The 23033-nt window shown below is 39.5% G+C and overlaps 1 protein-coding gene across 2 annotated transcripts in view; it reads left to right on the top strand.

Annotated features, from left to right (window-relative positions):
• Positions 1-23033, top strand: part of snx17 (sorting nexin 17) — a 42392-nt gene that overhangs the window by 9435 nt on the left and 9924 nt on the right. For both annotated transcript variants that reach the window (XM_042332982.1, XM_007892980.2), the window contains exons 2-13: positions 5848-5922; positions 8060-8177; positions 10813-10877; positions 11724-11834; positions 13220-13310; positions 13896-13983; positions 15522-15591; positions 16674-16766; positions 18091-18294; positions 20182-20289; positions 21566-21643; positions 22175-22249. In XM_042332982.1, coding sequence (XP_042188916.1) covers positions 5848-5922; positions 8060-8177; positions 10813-10877; positions 11724-11834; positions 13220-13310; positions 13896-13983; positions 15522-15591; positions 16674-16766; positions 18091-18294; positions 20182-20289; positions 21566-21643; positions 22175-22249 — 1176 coding nt within the window. The remainder of the gene's footprint in view (positions 1-5847; positions 5923-8059; positions 8178-10812; positions 10878-11723; positions 11835-13219; positions 13311-13895; positions 13984-15521; positions 15592-16673; positions 16767-18090; positions 18295-20181; positions 20290-21565; positions 21644-22174; positions 22250-23033) is intronic.

Raw genomic sequence — 23033 nt, 5'->3', positions numbered from 1 at the left:
CTTCAATCCACGTGGGAAGGTATACTGTAATGTGGTCTCTAGTTGGTCACAGTGCCGGGCAACTCCTGATTCGTCTGCAACCCCCCCCACCCGCCGGTAGCCTCACGCAAACCCCCCACCCGCCGGTGGCCTCTCGCAACTCCCCTCCCCCCCACCCGCCGGTAGCCTCACGCAAGTTCTCTGCCCCCCCACCCGCCGGTGGCCTCGTGCAACCCCCCCCCACCCGCCAGTGGCCTCGTGCAACCCCCCCCCCACCCGCCAGTGGCCTCGCGCAACCCCCACCCGCCGGTGGCCTCGCACAACCCCCCCACCCGCCGGTGTGTATCTGTGTGTGTCTCCGGGTGTGTGTCCCAAAATGGCCACTCAGTTTTTGTTAAAGAAGCAATTAATTTTTTTTGCAACCATCTAATGTGTGTTATTTCCTTATATTTAGTTTTTATCAATAATGAAGTGAAAAAATGCAGCAGTAAAATGTACTTCAATAGCACCAATCAACCCCTGCAATGGCCCCGCAATTTTCCTGCAAAATCTAGCAAAGGCCATCGCAATTTCCCGCAAGATTTGCAAAATGCTCCTTTTTTTTGCAAATGTGTCCATACTGTTTTATTGGCCTCGCAATGACTTTTTTGGGGAGCATATGGAACAGGCTATCAGTACAGGTTGTGCATCAAGAAGCTACAGTAAGTTTTAAATAAAACAAAAGTTCCTATTCAACTAAAATGATTCTAGGTTAATAGATTTAGAGTTTGAAACATTGAACGATCAAGAGGAAAATTAATCTAAATTTAGACTCATGGTCAATTCCAGTCTGAATTTTGTTTTACTGAGCTTATATAAAACATAAAATCGTATACCATTGGATGGTGCTCCTATATTGTTTTAATTTTAATTGTAGATGTTTATATAAATTTAGTATTAAAATTCTCAATCTACTTCTCTGTAAGTTGCATGTGGCATAGTACTGTTCCTTAATTGAATATTTATTGAGCAACAATGTTGGAAAATGGTACTTCCTGATTAACTATGTCTAGTGTAGTGGTACTGTACTACACATTTTGCATTGCTGTAAACCAGTTTTTAGCTTTGCAGTAACACAGGAATCTCAGTACAACTGCAGCCAAACCAATATCATCTTGGGATTTTGTGTTGCATATGAGACCTTGTTAGTTCTAGTCTTTCCATTTCAGCTTTACATAGTACAGGAGAGTTGGTTGTTTCCCAGTATTAAAGCTTATCAGCCTTTCAGTGGTTTTGTGTATATGTTTTTTTTAAAGTACACATGTGTTTCTATTTTCAGGGGTAATGAGATTTTAACTGAATCCAGGGTCTCCACACAATTAGTCAATTGTTATTTCCAAATATTTGACAATTCATCTCAGTTGACATCATCCATCCATTGGAATAATAATCTCTGATTTTTAAACATGCTATTGATAACCATCTTATAGAAAGTTGTGGTGTGGATCATGCTACCCTCCAGTCTGAAAGTGGAACAGCAGGAATTCTACATTATTTAGCATTTGGAATGGATTTCCATTATTTTAGGACATTTTACAGTGATTGATTGCAATCAATCACTGTAAAATGGGTTTTAGGGAAGCTCCTTTTGATTCATTTTTTTAAAAACCAACGTGTTTACATGAGTTTCTTTTGGTCTCGTAGTATTTTTACTTTCTGTTTTTCATAAAGAATGCAGTGCATTTTATTAAAAAAAGGCAAATTCAGTTTCAAACTTCGTTCAATTATGGTATAATTTTAAGTAGAGGTTGAGTGGCAGTCATGAAATTCTAAACCCAACATTTTTAAATAAAAGTTTGGTTGAATAGCAGTCTGGTATTGTAAGTATTCACCTGAGAATTTAAGTATTTGAGGTTGACTTGGGTTTAATTGTCTGTCGAGGCTGAGATATAAACCTGGTCCTATTGTTTATTATTTTGATAAAGTACCCAGGCTCATCGAGAGGAAAATCATGATCGGGTGTCAGCCTGGCTCAGTTGGCAGTACACTCGCCTCTGAAACAGAATGCAGTGGATTCAAGCCCCACGTTGGGACTTTGAGTTAACTCTGAAGTTACACTACAGTGCTGTGCAGGGGGTGAACTTCATTGTAGAAGATGCCAACCTTCAGATGGGACTTTAAACCGAGATTCTGTCAGCCTATTCAGTGAGCATTACAGAAGTGATGGCACTATTCAGAAAGAGAAAGGAGTTTATCCTGGCCCTCGCCAACAATGTCCTAGATAAAACGAGTTATTGTGCTGTCCCACATTGTGCTGTTCCCCAGCACAATGTCTGTCGGATAATGACTGGATGCAACTTTGCTGCTGTTCGCTTGCACAAGTTCTAAAATTTCCACTCACAGAATTTTTGCCACAAAACTGCTATCACGTGGCTGGCTGGGGCAAATTTTTCCTGAGATACCAGTCCACTCAATGTGAAAGTTCGCTGAGTGGTGCAGGTAAATTTGTTCCAATGAGATATCCGATATTTTACTTGATGGGATGTATAGAATACAACTTTATACATTATAAACGTGTGAAGAAATAAGGCGAATGTACTCCTGCAGAATTACAGGAGGAGAACATTTTTTCTGGATCTTAAAAAATACAAAGTTGAGAATCAGCATCTTATTTATCAGTTTAATAATTCATGTTTAATGAATTTGGGATCTAATTTGATAAGTTACAAATCTGCTCCATCCGTTTGATCATTTTGACCTCCTTTAAACTCAGCCATGATCAACTTTTTTTAAATTGGTTAAACTAAGATCAGCATCCACTGTCAAAGGTTATACTGTGTAGTTTTAACCCAGGACGGCATTATTGCTTTAGATATTTTTCTTACAGCATTGTATTGATGACATGATCTTCTCCACGTTCTGCATTTTTCTCCATTCCTCCCAGTAACATCAATATTCTAGAACATTATTTCAATCACTATTTATACAATTCAATCTTTCAGTTTTATCACTTAATCTATATATCTTTATAGATCTCTACAGTTAAGTAGAATCATCGGATTTGTGATAATACCCAGAGCTAAACTTCAACATAGATCCAAAACTTTAATCTTATTCTTTTGATGCTGTAACAGTTTTATTTTGTTTCAAGATGAAGAGCAAACTTTAATTTCTACCCATGTGTCATCTGCCTAGGTAAAGGGTCATGTGAGAAATTATTTCTCAGAAGTTATCTTAAAGGAGAATGCCTCCACTTAAAAAGGAAAATGGTAAACAACCCAGCTGTTTTGCCTTAAACTGAGCTTCATACCATATGAGGAAAGGCAATTGCCTGCCTAGGTAACGGGTACTAACTGTACCCGTTGCAGCTATGCTTGCAACGAAATATCCAATATGGATTGTAGATTGACAACAACAAAAAAAATTACATTTATAGAGCGCCTTTTACATCGGGAGGACATCCCAAAGTGCTGAACAGTCAGGTGTTGGGGACCGAGCATGGGGGAGGGGGGGTGTAGGGGTGAGGGAAGGCAGAGAGGTGGGAAGGAGATCAAAGGCACGATCAAAGAGAAGGGTCTTGAGACCGGCCTTGAAGGAGGCAAGAGAGGAAGTGAGGCGAAGGGACCGTGGGATGGAGTTCCAGAGTGTGGGAGCAGAGAGGCTGAAAGCCGGCCACCAATGGAAGGGTGGGTCGGGCGGGAGATATGGAGCAGGCCGGAGCATGATGAACGGAGGGCGGGGGCAGGTTATTAGGGAGTCAGCAGGTCAGAGAGGTAGGAGGGGGCAAAGCCATGGATGGCCTTAAAGGTGAGGACGAGGATCTTGAACTCGATCCGCTGGGGGATGGGGAGCCAGTGGAGTCGGGCGAGGGTGGGAGTGAAGGGGTCACGGAGCCTGGGGCGTGAGAGTACATGAGCTGCAGAGTTTTGGATGATCTGCAGCTTGTGAAGGGAAGAGTTGGGAAGGCCGGTGAAGAGGGAGTTGTCGGATAGGCAGTTGGTCAGGACGCCAGTAGTCCTGGGGTTCAGGGTGGAGACAGAGAGGTAGAGTTGGGTGTCCTCCGCATACATGTGGAAATTTACCCCATGTCTGCGGATGACGTCACCAAGGGAGAGCATGTAGAGGGTGAAGAGGACAGACAGACATTTCCTCTTATACTCATCTGGGAGGACTCCTTTTGGGAGGACTCAGTGGGAGGACTCAGCGCCTTAAAAGTGTAATTTTGTTGTTGTGGCCGCAACGTAACTTTGCCTGTGTTCTTTATTTTGTTCCCACCACTTGGCTACGTGAGTGCTCTGTGACGCAGGATGCCACCACTCCCCATTCAGCCGGCGTGACCACCAGGTCATGCAGTGCATGCGGACATAAGTAGGTGACACACGATGCCACAGCGCCACTTTGAGTTGGCGGCCAATGGGTGTAACTGAAGCAAAAAACGCAAAACTGAAAATAACTCATGAATGATAGGAGATACCCGGGGAAAAAAACAAATATACCCATGTCACTCCCAGCTGTGCAAGACCTTTCCGATGAAATATATATCATGTCTCTGCGTCAATCGGTTATTGAGATCCTTTTTGAAGCACAGACACATTGTCGTTTTATTAGTATAATAGTAGTATATATGTCTTATATATAATACAATATATATAGATGTTCGTATATAGACGATCGACAGATAATTGTGTTTAGAGGTTTTAAATTTGCTTGTATAATCCGGTTTATTTCCTTGTTCATAAACGAGCAAAAATGTTTTCGTTTGCATTTTGGCCCACATGCTTTGTTTCCCTAGCTCTGTAGAATGTAGTTCCGAATTACATGGAATAAGTGATTGGTAAAACTAAAATAATAATAATCTTTGCATTTGATATAGCGCCTTATCACGTCTTCGAGACGTCTCAAAACGCTTCACAGAATATACTATAAAGTATAGTGACTGTATATTTTGTGGATGAAACTTGGCAGTCAATTGCATACAGAGGTGTCCCACAAACAGTTGTGGATTGAGTGACCACATTTCTTTTGAAGGAATTATTACCCCCACTTCGGAAAGCGATCTGCCAATTGACTAACAGGGTTCCTACTTACTGTTAGGTAAACAGAGGTATATGGAGTAAGGAAACTTGCCTAAGGTTTCGCACGTATATTGTGTATATATATTTTGTACAAAGAATAAACTACAATTTCTACCCATGTATCATCTGCCTGGGTGGAGTGTCAGGTGAGAAATCTTCTGAAAGTTGCCTTACAGCTGTTCATAAAATTGCTGTCCACTGTGAAATTGAGCCATGCAGATGCAGAAAGTTTCAGTTTGTTGATCTCAATAAAGGTTACCCTTTGCCTTCACTCTTTAGCTAAAGAAGAGCAAAAATCATCTTATGGTTTATGTTCCTGATCTGGTGACCTCCGCTGAAATGTGGGGCTGGGATTTGGGATTTGTTTTTTTCCGTCTCCATTCCGCTGCAGTCTGAGACACTTGACTTTTTAGGCTTGTGCATTTAAGAAATGGAGCTGATGAATTTCTGTGGTCAGTTATATTAAGCAAGCTCCAGATGTTGATATGTACTGCATAGATGGTTTGAAATCACTAACAAGAGCCAACACACTTCTGTATTTTATGATTTGATATGTCAATAAGTTTGGTATGATGTACAAAACCGCAGTGCATTGTATAGCTATTATATTGGATATAAAGTTATTGTGACAACAGTTGTGTTTGGAGATTAACTCTTGAGCACTGGAACAACTTCAGACGAATGTCCCATTTATGCCAAAAACATTGTTTCAATGCGATGCTTCTGATATCCAGATTTGACACATGAATTAAAGTTTTAACTTTCATTGATGTTCAAATATAGATGTTTTACAACTGCAGTTTCATTGTTTCAGGCTTACAATATCCACGTGAATGGGGTACTGCACTGTCGAGTTCGATTCAGTCAACTGTATGGACTGCATGAACAGGTGAGTTAACAGTGAAACCTTTTCATGCGAATGCTTCGAGAATTGTGGCCCAATGCTATAGTTTAAAAAAATTAATCATATCCAATCTCATCCCAACTCTCCTGATTGGAGTAACCCTTTCTATGAACAGTCCTGTGGATACTTATAAGCGTCTTCTAAATTAACATTCATAATATGATTGAATTTGACATTAGATTTGAGAGGGAGAAGGGGTAAGTCCCAAACCAAGGTGCTAAATTTAAGTAAGGCAAACTTAAATGGGATGAGGAATATATTGACTGGGTTGAATTGTTTGTGGGTAAACCTACAGATGAGCAATGGGAAGTATTCAAAAAAAGTACTTGATACTGTGCAGAACAAGTACATACCCCTAAAATACAAAGTCTCCAATCGTGTAGTTAAACAACCATGGTGGACAAAATCGGTTAGAGATTCCATCAAGCTAAAAGCAGAAGCTTACGCAAATGCAAAAATAGTGGGAATACAGAGGCCTGGGAGAAATACAAAAGGCAACAAAGGGAGACAAAGAAAGTAATAAAAGGAGCAAAAAGGGAGTAAATATAAATAACAAAAATGGTGATGGAGAAAATAATGAGACTCAAAATAGGCAAATCTCCAGGACCTGGCAGTTTCCACCCCAGGATATTAAAGGAAATAGGAGAGGAAATTGCAGATGCATTGGTCATGATTTTCTAAAGCTCACTAGATTTGGGAATTGTGCCCTTAGATTGGAAAATTGCCAATGTCACCCCTTTATTTAAGAAGGGAGGGAGAAAACAGGAAATTACAGACCTGTCAGTTTAACGTCAGTTGTATGGAAATTACTGGAATCCATCATCAGGGACAGAGTGACTGAGCATTTGGAGAGGTATGAGCTAATCAAAGGGAGTCAGCATGGGTTTGTAAAGGGTAGGTCGTGTCTAACTAATCTAGTTGAATTTTTTGAGGAAGCTACTAAAATGGTCGATAAGAGAGTGTCTATGGATGTAGTTTACATGGACTTTCAGAAGGCATTTGATAAGGTTCCACACAAACGATTATTAGCAAAAATAGAATCGCACGGAATCGAAGGTAACCTTGTGACGTGACTTGCAATTGGTTGGGAGGCAGAAAACAGAGGGTAGGGATTAAGGGAACGTTCTCTGATTGAGGGGAGACGTGACAAGTGGTGTCCCCTAGGGGTCTGTACTGGGACCTCAGGTTTTTTCCATATACATAAATGACTTGGATGAAGAAATAGAAAGATTTATATCCAAGTTTGCGGATGACACTAAGAAAGAAGGCTCAGCAAGTAGTGAAGATGGGAGTAGGAAGTTATAGAGGATCTTAGACAGATTAAGTGAGTGGGCAAAGCTGTGGCAGATGGAGTTCAATATAGGGAAGTGCGAAGTAATCTACTATGGACCGAAAAAAGATAGGCAGAATACTTTCTTAACGGGGAGAAATTAAGAGCTGTGAAAGAGCAAAAAGATTTGGGTGTCTATATCCACAAATCACTAAAAACTAGTTTCCAGGTGCAAAGCATAATCAAAAAGGCAAATGGTATGTTGGCCTTTATCTCAAGAGGCCTGGCATACAAAGGGGAAGAGCAGAGGGAGCGGGCAAGTTGGTAGGGGGTTAGGAGGTCGCAGAAGTAGGGTGGGGCGAGGCCATGGAGGGTTTTTGTAGGTGAAGTCCAGGATCTTGAACTGGATCCTCTGAAGGATAGGGAGCCAATGGAGTCGGGCGAGAACGGGGGAGAGGGGTCACGGAGTTTGGTGCGGGAGAGGATAAGACCCATCTCAAGATCCTCCTCTTCAACCATGCTTTCAATCACCCTGCTTCCCCTCCTACCCTCCCTGATCCCGACCCCCAGCTCGGGTCCGAAACTGACTGTCCAACACCTTGGGAGGTCCTCCAACGTGAAAGGCATTATACAAATGTAATTTTGTTGTCCCAGGAGCTGGACCATCAGTTTCTGTTTTCACTGTCTTGTTTCTGTGTTCCCTCATTCTTTAAAATGTTCATCCTCCACGTATATGGTTTCCTTTTGTGCTGTAAAATTTTATTCTGAAATGTATGATTTACTAGCTTTAAAATCATCAGTTCTTAGTGGATTCTGTAGCTGTTGGATGCATGTTTTTTTTCTATTTTCCAGTTGAGAAAAGAATATGGGAACCATGTACTTCCGCACTTTCCTCCTAAAAAGATTTTCACTCTCACGTCTACAGAGGTCGAACAGCGCAGAGAGCAGTTGGAGAAATATATTCAGAGCGGTAAGAAATAGTCAGTACACTTGAAAGAAACTTTATAGCAGTGATTTATGAAGTGCTTTAAGATGCATCTTAGCATTACTGATGCTACATCAAATGCAGGGATTATTATCCATGCTTTTGTTAAGTATTATTTCTGAAGCAAATGTTTTCAGATTTTGATCGATATTAAATTAGTTTAGTTATTTTGTATAATTTGGTACAAGTGTTATGAATGTATTCTGAGAAATTGTGAATTTATTTTGATTGGACTTCAGTATTATTTCATGTAATTTTTAAAAAATCTGTATTGAATTATTTGTTTGTTTGGGTGTGTTTTTTCTAATTTATTTGCACTCTTAACCAGCTCTTTCCTTTGAATTGAGATGCAAATGATCCAGCATTTTGGGACGTCCTCCTGACATGAGAGGTGCTATACAAATGTAATTTTGTTGTTGTTGATGATTTAGGCTTTAATTTCCATTTTTACCCACCTCTGTATTTGTAGAATCATGTATCTTTTTTCTCCCTCATTTGAACATTCAATGTTGGTTGTTGCTGTTGTCTAATTTAACCCATATGTAGTTGAATATAACAATCTTAGCTTTATTACAACCTAGGCTGTGATCTGACCAATGTTGCTTTATGTCGTGTATTTGTTTGGAAATGTTAGCAGGTTGTTAATGTGTAGCACACCTGTCTTGAGTATTGCTTTGTATCTAACCCTTGTTTCTGTTTCTCTTATTGTATTAGGTCATTTGTAAGGATTGTTAATTTATAATAATAGTAATAATCCTTGCATTTGATATAGCGCTTTTCATGTCTTCTAGACAATTTGTTTAAGTTCACAAATTAGAAAAAAGTTAAAACCCAAAGGCTAATTTTGGAATTTATTTTTGTCCCAGAAAATAAAAGAACATCGGGTTGGGGCAGGGAGGGGGTAAGACTATCACACAAAAAATCTACATTTGGTAAAAATTGGAATTTAGTTTGGATAATCAAAGTTCACTGTTGCTGTGTAATTTCATTATTCCACCCCTTCTCTTTCTCCCCCCCCCCCCCCCCCCCCCGATGTGTGTGTGTGTGTGTCTCTCTCTCTCTCTTACTGTGCTACACTCTGATTCTTCCTCACTTTTTCATAGTTTTGATCTCTAACTTTCAAACTGTCTCTGCACTTCGAGCTCCAGCAAAAAGATTGTGTTTGTGCATTTCTGCATTCTATTGTTTGCACCGTTGGGGTGGGGGAACATAAAGCTTTGAAGCAAATCAATTTTTCTAATGATAAACTCATCAAAAGAAGGTATTCACCTGAAAATTGGTAATAACAACAACAGATTACATTTGTAATTGGAGGACGTCCCATGGCGCTGGACAGTGTACAGCATTTCAGACCTGAGCTGGGGTCAGGAAGGGGAGGGAAAAGGGGGGTGACCGATGGCATAGTCGAAGAGGAGGGTCTTGAGGCGGGACTTGAAGGAGGCTAATGAGGGGGCGAGGCGGAGTGATTGGGGGATGGAATTCCAGAGGTTGGGGGCAGAGTGACTGAAGGCTTTCCCGCCAATGTACCTGACTTAAACATGCTTTATTAATGTGTGACGGAATACTGATTTGCCTTGCCCTACTGATTAGGTTGTACAAAATGTAACTTCTATTTTTAGAATAATTTCCACTAACTGAAATTAAGGGGATTCTCAAAGTGACTTTTTTTTTGATAAAACACTCTAACAGTGCATTGTCAGAGCTACCGTTCTTTGCATGAGACAAACCAAAGCCCTGTTTGCTTTGTTTAGGTGGATGTTAAAGACAATAACCATAATTCTTGTGTTTGGTAAAGGACCTTTCGCATCGGGAGGATGTCTCGAAGTGCTTCACAGGATGTCTGTAAAGTGGAGTGACTGTTTTTGTGGGTGAATGAGGCAGCCATTTGCACACAGCAATGGCCCACAGCCATGATGTGAATGACCGATTTTATTGGGAAATTGATTGGCCACTGGGGGAAAAAACTCCTATTTCAAATAATGCCACAGGATCTTTTAACAGCCACCTGTATGGCATTTTTCAAAAAGAGAAGAGAGTTTCTCTCAGTGTCCTGACCAATCAATCCCCCAATAAAATTGATTACTTAATTGCTGTTTGTGGGTTATTGCTGTGCCCAAATTGGCTGACATGATTGCCTTCAGTTTACAGTGATATCCTGTGAATTGAATCAAGATAGCACAATGATGTAATAAGATACTATATCAAATTCAAGGTTATTAAACCTTTTTTTATTTTAAGGCTATGCCCCTATGTAATGAAACCATCTACCAAGAAGATCCATCCACTATCTAACCCATCAATTATTTTAATTGTTTTAAATGTCTCAATCAAATTACCCCTTAACCTTTTCTGTATTTTTTTTTAAAAAGTCCACCTTCTCATCATAAATAAGCCCATTCTGCTCAGGACTTAATATAGCGAACTGTTACCTAGTATATCCTTCCTAAGATTGATGCTCAACATTGAACATAAGTGAGGTCTGACCAGTGCTTTATACTTTGTGTTATATTCCAGTCAAGCATCCCATTTGCCTCGTTAAACTGCTTTTGCACCTGCAAACTAGATTTTAATGCTCTTGTTTGTGGTTTCATGTGCTGCACTTTGTTTTCATCTTTCTTAGTACGGCAAGATTCTGTACTCGGTGGAAGTGAGACATTCAATAGTTTTCTCAGAAAAGCGCAACAGGTATGTTTATCTCTGTTACCAAGTATCTGTTAAAAACAATGGTAGGCAAATTCACTTTGTGATTTGTAAAAGAACCCTTTACTAAGTTATCTGTTGATAATTTTTTTCTTTCCAATGTGTTAATTGCTCGCCTACAAATAGTCACGATATTGTACAGTAAATATTTTGAAGCGTTTTGACAATGTGAGACTGTATCAAATGCAAGGATTATTATCACCAGTTCATATTGGTATGATCAAACGTAAGATAGTGTCAGTTCTATGGCTATATTACAATGACTTTACAACAACAAACTTGCAATCACGCAGGATTGCATCTCGGAGCGCTGCACAGTGGTGGGGTTGGACACCAAGTGAGGGAGAAGGGGGAGGTGACTATAGGCACAGTCAAAGAGGTAAGTCTTAAGGAGGGATTTAAAGATTCAGAGAGGGTGAGGCAGAGGGATAGATGCAGGGTTTTTTAGAAGTTAGGGGTGTAGAGACTGAATGCACTGCCACCGATGGCAGTACAGTGGGATCAGAGACCTGTGTCCACTGAGCAAAGAGAGCTGGTAATGGAGTGGGTTATGAGCAGGTCAGAGAGGTAGGAAGATGCTAGGGTGTGAAGGGATTTATGGGTGAGGATTTTGAAATCATTCCTTTCGGAGACTTGACGGCTGGTGAGGATTTGATGAATGACTTTATAAACTAAGCAACATACACACGTTGACTAATCTTGCCTTACTAATTCTATCCTACATTGATGACTCAATTGCTAATTCATATTAGCAGCTGAGAGGACTATTTTCGACTTATTGTTCTTTAAAAAAAAGTTCTTAAGTTCATTATACCTTTTTGGGATATATAGGAGACTCAGCAGATTCCAACACAGGAAGTACAGCTGGAAGTATATCTGTCCAATGGACAGAAAGTAAAAGTCAATATTTTCAGCTCCGACCAGACTGAAGATGTGCTGGAGGTAAAGAAAATCTACATATTATGATGTACATTTGGGGATTTGTTGTGTTTAATATAAATTGATTCTGTCTGTTACTCAAAAATACTTAGCATGAACTTTTTAAAAATGTTCACTGTTTAATATTGCATATCTGATTTTATACATAAAGAAATCTCACTTTTATCAGCATTTTTTTTGGAGGAGGGGTATTCCAAATTTACAACATTTGTGTTCCTCACCAGACCTTTAATACAAAAAAATCTGTTAAACCATAGTTTTAAAAACTCAAAGGTTGTTTATTGCTTAAAAAGCTCTGAAGTGTTTTCTTACTTGCAAATAATCCTAGCATAGAACACAGTAATATTACATTCTTCACATTCCACATCCATACTTTTTCACTTGCACATCCCTGTAAGGATTTAGATCCACTCTAAATAGAAAGTTCTAAAGGGACATGACAATTTGTGGTGGGATGACTCAGTAATGGGAGCTAGATTTGAAGCACTATGTATTGGCTGCTTATCAGCTAACGTTGCTATGCTTGTAGATTAATATCTGCACCCCGAGTAGGCTTGTTCCTGGCATGGAGACTCTCAACACTTTGTGAGATCATAGATAGATAGTTGTGTGATTTGCAAAGGTCCTGATACATCTAGTGGTATATCTTGGTCAGTGTTTTTGAGGTAATCTAGATCAAAGACAGATGTAAAAATGGTAACCGCACATCTTATCAATACAATGCACTGTAAGCTTCATGGTATTTGTCCAGTTATGATCACAATGTTTGTTAACATTGATGAAAGGGGTTAAAGGATATTGGTGAGCTAGATCCCTGAAGAATAATGTTACTTTCATCAGTCTCAGAAGGGCTCTGTGGATTAGACTTGGAACATTCTCATCCCAAGTTCAGTATTCAATTTGAGCTACCTGAAGCTAATACGCCACTTTTGAATCCAGCTATTTGCATAGCCAAATTTATTTGGATCCACATTTTTGATTGAAGTTAATGAACAGAAAATGCATTTTACTGTTCCGGCACTACAGGAACAGCATTTTAAAGCATTTCCTCTTCCTCCTGTGGCATTGCAAGTTTAACAGCCAAAAGCTCTCTGTTCCCTGTTCTTGTTTTGCCTTCATCTTTAAAGTTTTTATTCACAACATGGTATTTAATGATTGCTCTCATTGAGTTTCCATACTGAATGTAGGCTGCAGGCATTGTGTGCAGGAGAGTTGAGCATGTTTGGCTGCACAAACAAGTTAAGCCTCCACCTTTACAGAGAAAAAATTCAGAGAAAATATTGGAATTATAAGATTTTTAGTTTTATTTTAAAATATTCTGCATGATGAAGTTTTGTTTTAACGTAATTCTGGGATCTTAAAATATTCTGACATTTTTCTTATTGAAGGCAGTTGCTGCTAAACTGGACCTTCCTGATGAACTTGTTGGGTACTTCAGCCTTTTTCTGATCCGAGAAGGAGGTGATGGTAATTGTTCCTGTAAGTTTTTTTCAATCTTACAATTCTGGGAGTAGGTTCTCCAATTTTTCCACACTCAACTGTGAGTCCCAATATTCTGACTCAAAGATGAAAGTGCTATCAACTGAGCCAGGCTAACACCTTTATCAACAATGCATACATTAGCAAAGTGTGGGTGTTTTCCCTCATACAGAAGATGGTAAAGCCTTTGAAGGGAAGTTGGGAGAATTTTTCTTCTGAAATTGCGTTTCATAAATGGGCCAATAACCTGAGTCCTCAAAACGTGGCTGTAAAGTGTCAGTTTCATTAAGTGACGTCAGAAGGATTTATCATGTGGCAGTGGTAACATTTGCCATTATCAAATGTTTTGAGTTTGTTCCCATTATTGGAGCAAGACAGTGGACATCTGTTTACTGGGTGTTCAGAAGTATTTCATACTAGACAATATATAGCTAGACTCCCAAAAGGCTCCATTATCCATCAGAGCTGATTCATTGTTTTATCTGTAGCACAAATGCGTACAATATAATGCATAGTTAAATATTAATAGTGATTTTATCCATTGACCAAATTTTTATTTTAATGAACTGCTTTGTTGGTTCTCAGTTGTGCGAAAGCTGCAGGAGTTTGAGCTGCCTTATGTATCTGTCAGTAGCTTGAAGAATTCAGAGTACAAAATCGTGCTGCGAAAAAGGTAAGAAGTCATAATTATTTCAGCCTATCTTATAAAAGTAGATTTCCTTTACTTTTGAATAGGTCAAATCTATTTTTTTATATAAAAATGTTTTTTTTCAATGTAAACCTAACGGTTTTCACTTTTTAAACTCCGCGCTTCCATCTCAGCTATTGCAATTGTCTGCTAAGGGTTCTCAGCTGAGTTTCAATCCTTACCAGCATGATCTTTTAGAATGCTATCTAATAACCAGGGGTTGGTTTATGAAGATTGTTATTAGAAGGCCTACTTTGGTCACCAGTTGATATCTTTTTGAGTCATTTAATGGGGCATTTAATGAATGTAGTTCTTCCACTTAGTAAGTGTGTGTGACTAAGTGCTTTGAAATTTATCTTTTGTTCTGGACCACTGATACAGTATTTTCAACAACAACTACTTGCAATTATATGACGCCCTTTACACCAGGTAGTGTCTCGGAGAGTTTAACAGTGGCGGAGTCTGACCCCGAGCCAATGGGGGGAGAGAGAAGGGGGAGCTGATTGTAAGCATGATCAAAAAGCAAGGTCTTTAGGTGGGATTTGAAAGTAGGGAGGGGGCAAGGCAGAGGGATCGGGGGAGAGAGTTCCAGAGCTTTGGGGCGTAGTGACTGAAAGCACGACCTCCGATGGTGGAGCGATGGACAAACAGGAGGCCGGAGCCGGCCGAGGGGAGACAGCGGGTGGTCGAGTGGGGCGTGAGCAAGTCGGAAAGGTAGGGAGGTGCGAGGGTATAAAGGGATTTGAAAACGAGAGAGAGGATCTTGAAGTCGATCCGTTTGGAATTTGGGGGTCGATCCAGCCTGGCAAGGACTGGTGTGATGGAGGTGTGGAGTTTTGTTCGGGTTAGTATCTGGGCAGTGAGGTTCTGAATTCATTGTATTTTATGTATGGTGGAACTGGGGAGGCCAGCGAGGAGGGCATTTGAAAACCTTGGGTAAACCACATTTGGAGTAATGTGTACAGGTCTAGCCATCCTAGTAAATGTACACTGCATTTTCTTCAATACGTCAACAGCCTACATTTACATAGTGCATTTAATATCAGGAAGACTCCCCAAGGCACTGGACAGTCAAGGGCTTGCACCAGAGCTGGGAGTTGGATTCGGGAAGGCTGGGGTACCAAGGGGAGCAGAGGTGTATGGGGGAGGGAAGTTGACCAAAGATGCAGTCAGAGGAAGGTTTTCAGACAGACTTTGAAGGGGTCAAGGGCCTCCAGGTTGGAGTTCCAGAGAGAAGGGGTGATACTGCAGTGATATTGCAGCATTGAAGAAAATTGTACGTTTTCCAGGATGTTGCTATGGATGAGTAATACAACTATCAAGAAAGATTAGATAGGTTAGTTTTTCTCTCTGGAGATTAAATGAAAGGACCTGATAGAAGTCTTCAAATATGAAAAGATTCCATAAGGTGGATGGTAACACACGATTTGATTTACGATTTTCAGTTTCTGAAATAACAGCAGAAATGTCACTTTACTGTTAATAAGCAAAAATTCACCAAAATGTTAATGTTTTGTTTACAGCTACTGGGATTCTATGTATGACAATGATATCATGGAAAATAGAGTTGGGTTGAACTTACTATATGTGCAGGTAAGGAGGATCCAAATTTATGTGCTTGATGATGGAACAGCAGAGCATAGTGAGCAGAATGATCCTAAGTTTTAGTTGTCTTCCTATCTAGCTTCAAAAAAAAATCTTCAGTTTGCTAATGAGTGGTCTGTAGCTGCATCAGATATGCACTTCTGTGTCAACGATACTATTGCCCAGTCCAGTAGCTTCAGAAGTTCCATGTAGAAATAAACATTTTCAGCATAGAATGCTATTCAATCAATGATATCTGTGCCGATGCTCAGAAATCCTTAATCCTTTGACGTTCTACACACCTTTTTCAAATATTTGTCCAATTCACTTTTAAAAGCTATTCGAGATTTTGCAGCAACTACTATTTTTGTAGAGCTTTCCATTTCCTAGTAACTCAATGTAAATAAATGAGTAATTCTATACTTTTCCTTTTTTTGGTGATCTTACATTTATGCCATCTACTTGCTGGCTTATTTCCTGACTTGCAAAGCAATGTAATTGCTTTTTCCCTATTTACCCATCAAAAACCTACATAATTATAAATGCATCTGTTGGTCTCCTCTTAATAATAATAATAATAATCCTTGCATTTGATATAGCGCTTTTCATGTCTTCTCGACATCTCAAAGCGCTTCACAGAATATACTGTGAAGTGAATTGACTGCATTTGTGGGTGAAACGCGGCAGCCAATTGCGCACAGCAATATCCCACAAACAGTCGTGGATTGAAAATTATCAATTTATTATTGTTTTTTGTTTTGGAGGGATGATTATCAGGCGTGTGGAGTAAGGAAACTTGCCCAAGGTTTCGCCCTGCCTGGAATTGAACCTACGTGTCTCGCTTGCAAGGCGAGTGCTCTAACCACTGAGCTACAGGACTCCTTGTGTGTTCAGTGAAAACAGCCCCAGTTTGTCAAATCTTTCCTCTCCAAAAGTCTTATTAGTTGAGATTCACATACTAATTTTAGGAGCTCTTTGCTGTTTTTTTTAAAAAAGCAAATCGGTAATGTATATCTGGGTGTTTCTACCAGCAACATTGTGAACCATTTTTAAAAATCTCATCTTTCTAACAATCGTTTTTTTTACCACAGACTGTTTCTGATATTGAACGAGGGTGGATCCTTGTGAACAAGGAGCAGCATCGACAGCTGAAATCACTTCAAGAAAAAGGTTCAAAGAAAGAGGTGAGTGGTTTTGTATTGCTTTTCTCCCAGCAGTGCCTCCTCACTGCAGCTGCTGACCCTCTTCACCTCACCAGTCCGAAACCTCTGTCCTTTTCGATCCTTGCTTATCCTTCAAACCCACATTTGTGCCATGATCCGTTCTGCCTTTCCACACCTTCGCAACATTGCCCGCCTTCGCCACTGCCTCTCACCGCAGGCTGCCAAGACTCTGATCCACACTTCCATTATGTCCCAGCTTGACTATGTCAACTGCCTGCTCACTGGCCTTCCCAACTGTTTCCTCCACAAGTTGCAGATTATTCATAACTGCAGCACGTGACCTCTCCCGCACCAGGAACCTATTACCCTCAATCTTGTCTGGCTTCACTGGCTCCCCAATCCTCAGAGAATTGCACTTCCCATCCCAACATTGGCGGTCGGGCATTCAGCGTCTCTGCCCCTCACTCGGCCACCCTCCCACCCCCACCTTCCCCTTCTGACCCCACTCCCAGCTCGGGTTCAGAACCCCTGATTTACTAGCGCCCTGAGATATCTTTCCGACATGTAGTGTGCTATACACGTGTAATTTGTTGTTGTATTAGACCAATCGTTCAACTAAGTGGCCACTAGGCTTTTCAGATGTGGCCTCATTGATAAATCAACTTGCATTTCACATAAGAAATAGATTATAGAACTCAAAATCACTCACCTTGTGTGATCTGTATATTATAGTCAACATTGTTGTCATATCATGGTACAGAAAATCAGCAGCTCTTGCTCTGCATGGTCCAGGCTTGTAATATCCTGTGTCCTTTGCTGTGGTGTGATTTCAGTTTATACTATGTGCCTTTATGTACATAGATATAGTACAGTATTACCATTTTTGCATTTCATTTCAACACCATTTTTGTGAATACTAGAATTTTGACTGAATTTCAAATGTAATCATGTTATCTTTGCCATGTGATTCAAACAATTTCTTGAACCAGTTTTCTCGTCATATGTTCTCTACTGAGCTTGTATGTAGCCCTGGATGACAGAATGAGAGCACTGGCAGAATCTAAGAAAGGAAACTGACAATCCGAGTAGAAAATGATATATGTTGGCCAGTGATGGAATAATATTGACATTTGTGATGGAGAAACATTTGAACTATCACCTGACTTGAGGAAAATTACCTCATGGAAATTATTTTAAAATTGCCTCATGGAAATCAGTGCTCCTGGACACTAGCTGACGTGAAGGGCGCAAAATAAATGCTAATTTTTGTTGTAATTTTGAAAGCTGTATTGTGTGTACTTTATATGCCTTTTTAATAGGTGTAACTGATTGTGTTTTTCTTTAGTTCATTGGATTGGCACAAACGCTGAAGTATTATGGATACATCAAGTTTGATCCTTGCATCACAGATTTTCCAGATAAAGGCTGTCATGTAATAGTCAGTGCTGGCAACAATGAACTAAATTTTCATGTCAAGTTACCCAACGATCAAGTCAAAGAAGGCAGTTTCAAGGTCACTCGCATGAGGTGCTGGCGTGTTACTTCCTCGGTAAGCCATTTTGTTGCAATAAAAATTCCCCCCAGCTATCTTTCTCTTTCTGTCCAACCATTTTTCTTATTGTGGTGTGGTACTATTGTGTATTATGTGATCTGTTCATGTTCTTGAAAAACTGAAGTTGAAATTAGAAAATGGCTTCCCTCTTTTTTAAAAACACATTCTTCGTTGAAAATCTAGGAAATTTGCTAAATGAATTTAATAAACATATGGAGGGGAAGAAGGAAAGGAAGGTTCTTGTTAATATTTAGGATTGCCAGTTTTCACTAGTTTAAAAATATTATTTTCCTTTTTTTTCCATTTTGGGGGGGAATGGTCAACTTTCAGGTTGTAAGGGCTCAACTTCAGTGACATCAACTTTCCATGTGCTGCGCAAGAGTATTATGTGCAAGAAGTTTCACAAATGTTGCATCCTGAATAAAACGCACATACATTGCCTCTGCATGTACTTTGCCTGCGTACATTGTCATATGCGTGTTGCTCTTACCATCCAGAAGTTGTTCACTTTGTGGTTCAAAATGATAAAGAATAATTGGGGGGAAAGTTTAATAATTAATTTTTCTTTGAATTTAGAGTAAATTGGAAAGCCCTTTAACTATTAAAATCGGGAACAAGCAAACTTAATTTTTAGATTTTTGTGATGTATATTTCATGATCTCCTATCTAAAAATGAATACTTTGCAAGGGTATGGGAAAAAGGTAAATAGACTGAGTGGATTGTTCTTTCAAAGAGCCAGCTCAACCATCAAAGATTCCTTTCTCTATTATAGAGAAACTTCAATGTATGAATATATATATAATATAATTTATGTGTATGGAAGTTTCTCTAAATCAATTCTGTTACCATTTTGTACATTACCAGCTTGCCTCAGTAAGCTGTCATGCTGGCTTGGTTGTGAAGCACTTTCCCATCTGACTTAGAAGGCTGTGCGTTCATTCCCCACGTCGATACTTTGAGCACACAGTGAAGGTTGGCGCTCCAACGCATTACTGCGGAAGCACAACGTTGTCAGAGTTGTCTTTTAGATTATGTCATTGTACTATTTGAAGAGAGTTTCTCCCGGTGACTTGGTCAGCAAACCTCTAGATAAAATGATCTTTCGCTCGCCTCTGTTTGTGGGACATTTGCATGCAAATTAGCTGCCATGTTTGCCTACAAAATACAATTACTACACTTCACAGCATATCCCGTGAAGAGCTTTGGGACTCCTCTTGCCATGAAAGGAGTTGTACCAAATGTAAGGATTATTATTTACAGTAAAAATCCTGTGATGTACTTTGAGACATCTTGATTATACACTGTTAATCAAATATAAGGATTTTTATAATATTACCAGAGCCTGAAAGATTGCATAAACTTTCAGTGATTCAGATATCATCACCAACAAGAGGGCATTGCAGCTTTATAGTGGCTAACAAAACAATGAATATCCTTTGTTTCAAAATGGTTTTAATTATCAGTTCCGTTGCTGTCAATTACAACACTGAAAGTTTGACTTTCAACGTGTACAATTAACAATACACCTAAAGAAGCATTTATTTGGTATATATTTAAAATATTAGCTTGTTTCTGCTATCCCCCCAGTTCTGATGGGCAACTGTTATTTCACACACTGACACTTCTGCTCAACTGCTGACAAATAGATTTTGATGAAACCAATTCCAACTGCAATTGGAAGAATGTGCAAGGCATACAGCATACAGTAGTATAGTCGTAGCACAGTGCCAGTTGCTGAAAAATGCCACAGAATACATTTATTGACATTTTAACAGCAAATGAAAGCCATTTTTACAACATGTCGTTGTCCTTAATAGCTGAAGTGTAAGACTTATTCAGGACTGTTAATTCTTTTGAGTTGATGTGTTTTTAAATGTTTGCAGGTTCCATTGACAAACAGCCCAGGAAAGACTGAAACAAAACTAGAGTTAGCTTTTGAATATTTGATGAGTAAAGACCGTCTCCAGTGGGTAACAATTTGCAGCTCACAGGTAAGAAATGTTTTTAAATAAGACAGTTGTCTATCTGTGCTCGTAAAAGTGAGTGAGTTGTGCACTTAATACAGGACAATTCTTTTATAATACATCAACTTGACAATCTGGGAAGCACTTACCCATGGTAATTTTTAAGCATACTTATAATGCAAGATCTACATTTATGGACCTAAACTACTGCATTATCACTTGTTTGTATCATTTGTTCACCCACAAAAATGGGCAAGTTACTCCACTTTACTGTATATTCTGTGAAATTCTTTGGGACAAGACTTCCTCCTCGTATAAAAGGCACTGCATTTTATTGTTAAATCCAGAGTGTTAGAAATTATCTTAATATTAGGGGGTGATGTGAACACAACCATTCAACTTTCCAACTTTGAAGTTTTATTTGTCAAAAAGCAAAAGCTCAAATGTTGTGTCCCTCATACAGCCTTATTTCACTGTCTTGGGGGCTAGTACTCATCATGCAGCTTTCCAGAAAATAACTTGGTTACTTGATCTGAGAAAGTGGGTATTTTCTGTTGGTAATAAAATCCTTTATATTGCTTGAATTAATGCAGATCACTGGCATGGGTATGTTCCACTGGACTGCTTTGAATCATGTTTTCGCCTACTGTGGTGATCTGTAGTTAAGCATTACTAGCAGATGCTTATCCAAAACTTTTTTTGTTTCTTCTCTTTAAATAATATTGAAGATTATTTTACTAAACAGATTCCATGTAAGTTTCTGGTAAGCAACAATATTAAGACAAAACCTCATTGTTAATGAGGGCACCTCATATTGCCCAATTCCAGTTGTTTTTGTCACTACTGCAATACGTTTACAGTTGCATTGTAAAATCAACCAAGGGAAGGAAAATTGAAGATATTAATCTAGAGAATTAATTGTAACATGTTGCAATCTAGTCTTGACTTTCAATGCAAATTGTTCGCTTGTCACTCGTACTTATAATTCAGTGTGCATAGATGCTGCAGTGAGATTTTTTACTTCAACTGAGAGGCATGAGTATTGCCTTAATTGTTTTTGAGAACCTCTTTGGTTGAAAATTTCAAAATCATTCTTGCCTCCCACTCATAGATGTGCAAGAGCAGACTGGAGGTAATTGTTGTCAGTCAACTTGCTCCGCTCCATAAGAGGCAACTGCTCAGCACTTCATGACAGAGTGACTGAGATTAGTGAGTTGTGTATAACAAAATACTGAATAAATTCTGATTAACGGGCAAGTGGCTACTCTTTGCTTCTATTTATTTGATTCTTTTTGTTTACTAGGCAATAATGATGAGCATTTCTTTGCAAGCGATGGTGGATGAACTGATGGTGAAAAAATCGGGTGGCAGCATAAAGAAGGTGAATTAAATATTCAAAAATGTAAAGTCTGTATTAAAAGATCCCATGACACTATTTGAAAAGAGAGGAGGGGGTTTTCCTGATGTTCCCGCCAAAAAACTCCTAGATTAAAAGGCCATTCATTTCTGTTTTGTGGGACATTGTTGCATGATTCCACCGCTACATCTCCCCTCAGGCTGCTGAGACCCTAATCCTGGATGTGCACTCAACACACTGTTGAATGTGCACTGGCCTTGGGACATTCTCCCAATGTGAAAGGCGCTATATAAATTTTTATTTCTACTAAGTCTTTCTATCGAGGAAATCCTATGCAAAAACTGTCAGGGATGTTCTTTATTTATATAGAACTTGGGTATCTGTCATTATTTTTCTGCATTTCATTAAAGTCTGCTTTAATGTAGACCCAAGGTAACATTGTAACTCACTGTTCAATTTTTTCAGGTACTGCATCCCTAGGCTATATAGGGGTCTGCTTCTTATCACTTTTGAATATTTTAGGCATGAGCTGTTTTGTTAATCTTGTATCTGCAGATGTCAAAGAAGCGTATGAATGGAGCCCTACGTCGATCAGACAGTCAGCAAGCTGTGAAATCTCCTCCACTACTAGTATGGATCTTTTTTAGTGGCTTTTTAGTTTAGGTTTCTAACTAAATGAGGAAAAGGTTTGGATTGATTGAGGGGTTCAATATCCCAGGCTAAACACTAATACATAACTATGAGGAAGTTTTACATTATGATGCAAGTCATTACTAATATTACATTGTTTAATTGGTGCAATGAGTAGTCTAAATTTGAGCCTCCTCCTGTGCATCTATTATAATCCTTTCATACAATCAATTCAGAACAGCCCTGGAAAATCAAAACTACTTTCAAAATTTAGCACAAATTTCTTCCATACTCTCTTCCTACCATTTAAAAAATCTAATAACTTCCTGCAGCTGAATGTGGACAAGACGGAAGCCATACTCCTTGGCTCCCGTCAATGTATTCACTCCTGCTGATCTAACCTCCTCAACCTCCCTGGGCGCTCTCCTAGACTCACCGAACCAGTGTGAAATCTAGGCGGCCAGTTCGACCCCTAGCTGTCTTTCCTCCCCCACATCCAGTCCATGACCAGAACTGCCTTCTTCCACCTCTGCTATATTGCCCACCTCCAACCGTACCTTACCCCAAATGCAGCCGAAACCCTCGTGCATGCATTTACCACCCCCCGCTTGGATTGCTCAAATGCACTCCTCGACGGTCTCTCCAGCTCCACTATTCAAAAAATCCAGTTTATGCAGAACTCTGCCACCGCATTCTTACCTGGACCAAACTCCGTACCCACATCTCACCAGTTCTGGCCAGGCTCCCCATCACTGAACAAATCGACTTCAAGATCCTCACCTTC

The sequence above is a fragment of the Callorhinchus milii genome, unplaced genomic scaffold (assembly GCF_018977255.1).
Source record: "Callorhinchus milii isolate IMCB2004 unplaced genomic scaffold, IMCB_Cmil_1.0 Scaffold3, whole genome shotgun sequence".
Lineage (NCBI taxonomy): Eukaryota > Metazoa > Chordata > Chondrichthyes > Chimaeriformes > Callorhinchidae > Callorhinchus > Callorhinchus milii.
The sequence above is the reverse complement of the archived record's forward strand: the minus strand, read 5'-3'. Positions and strand labels throughout refer to the sequence as shown.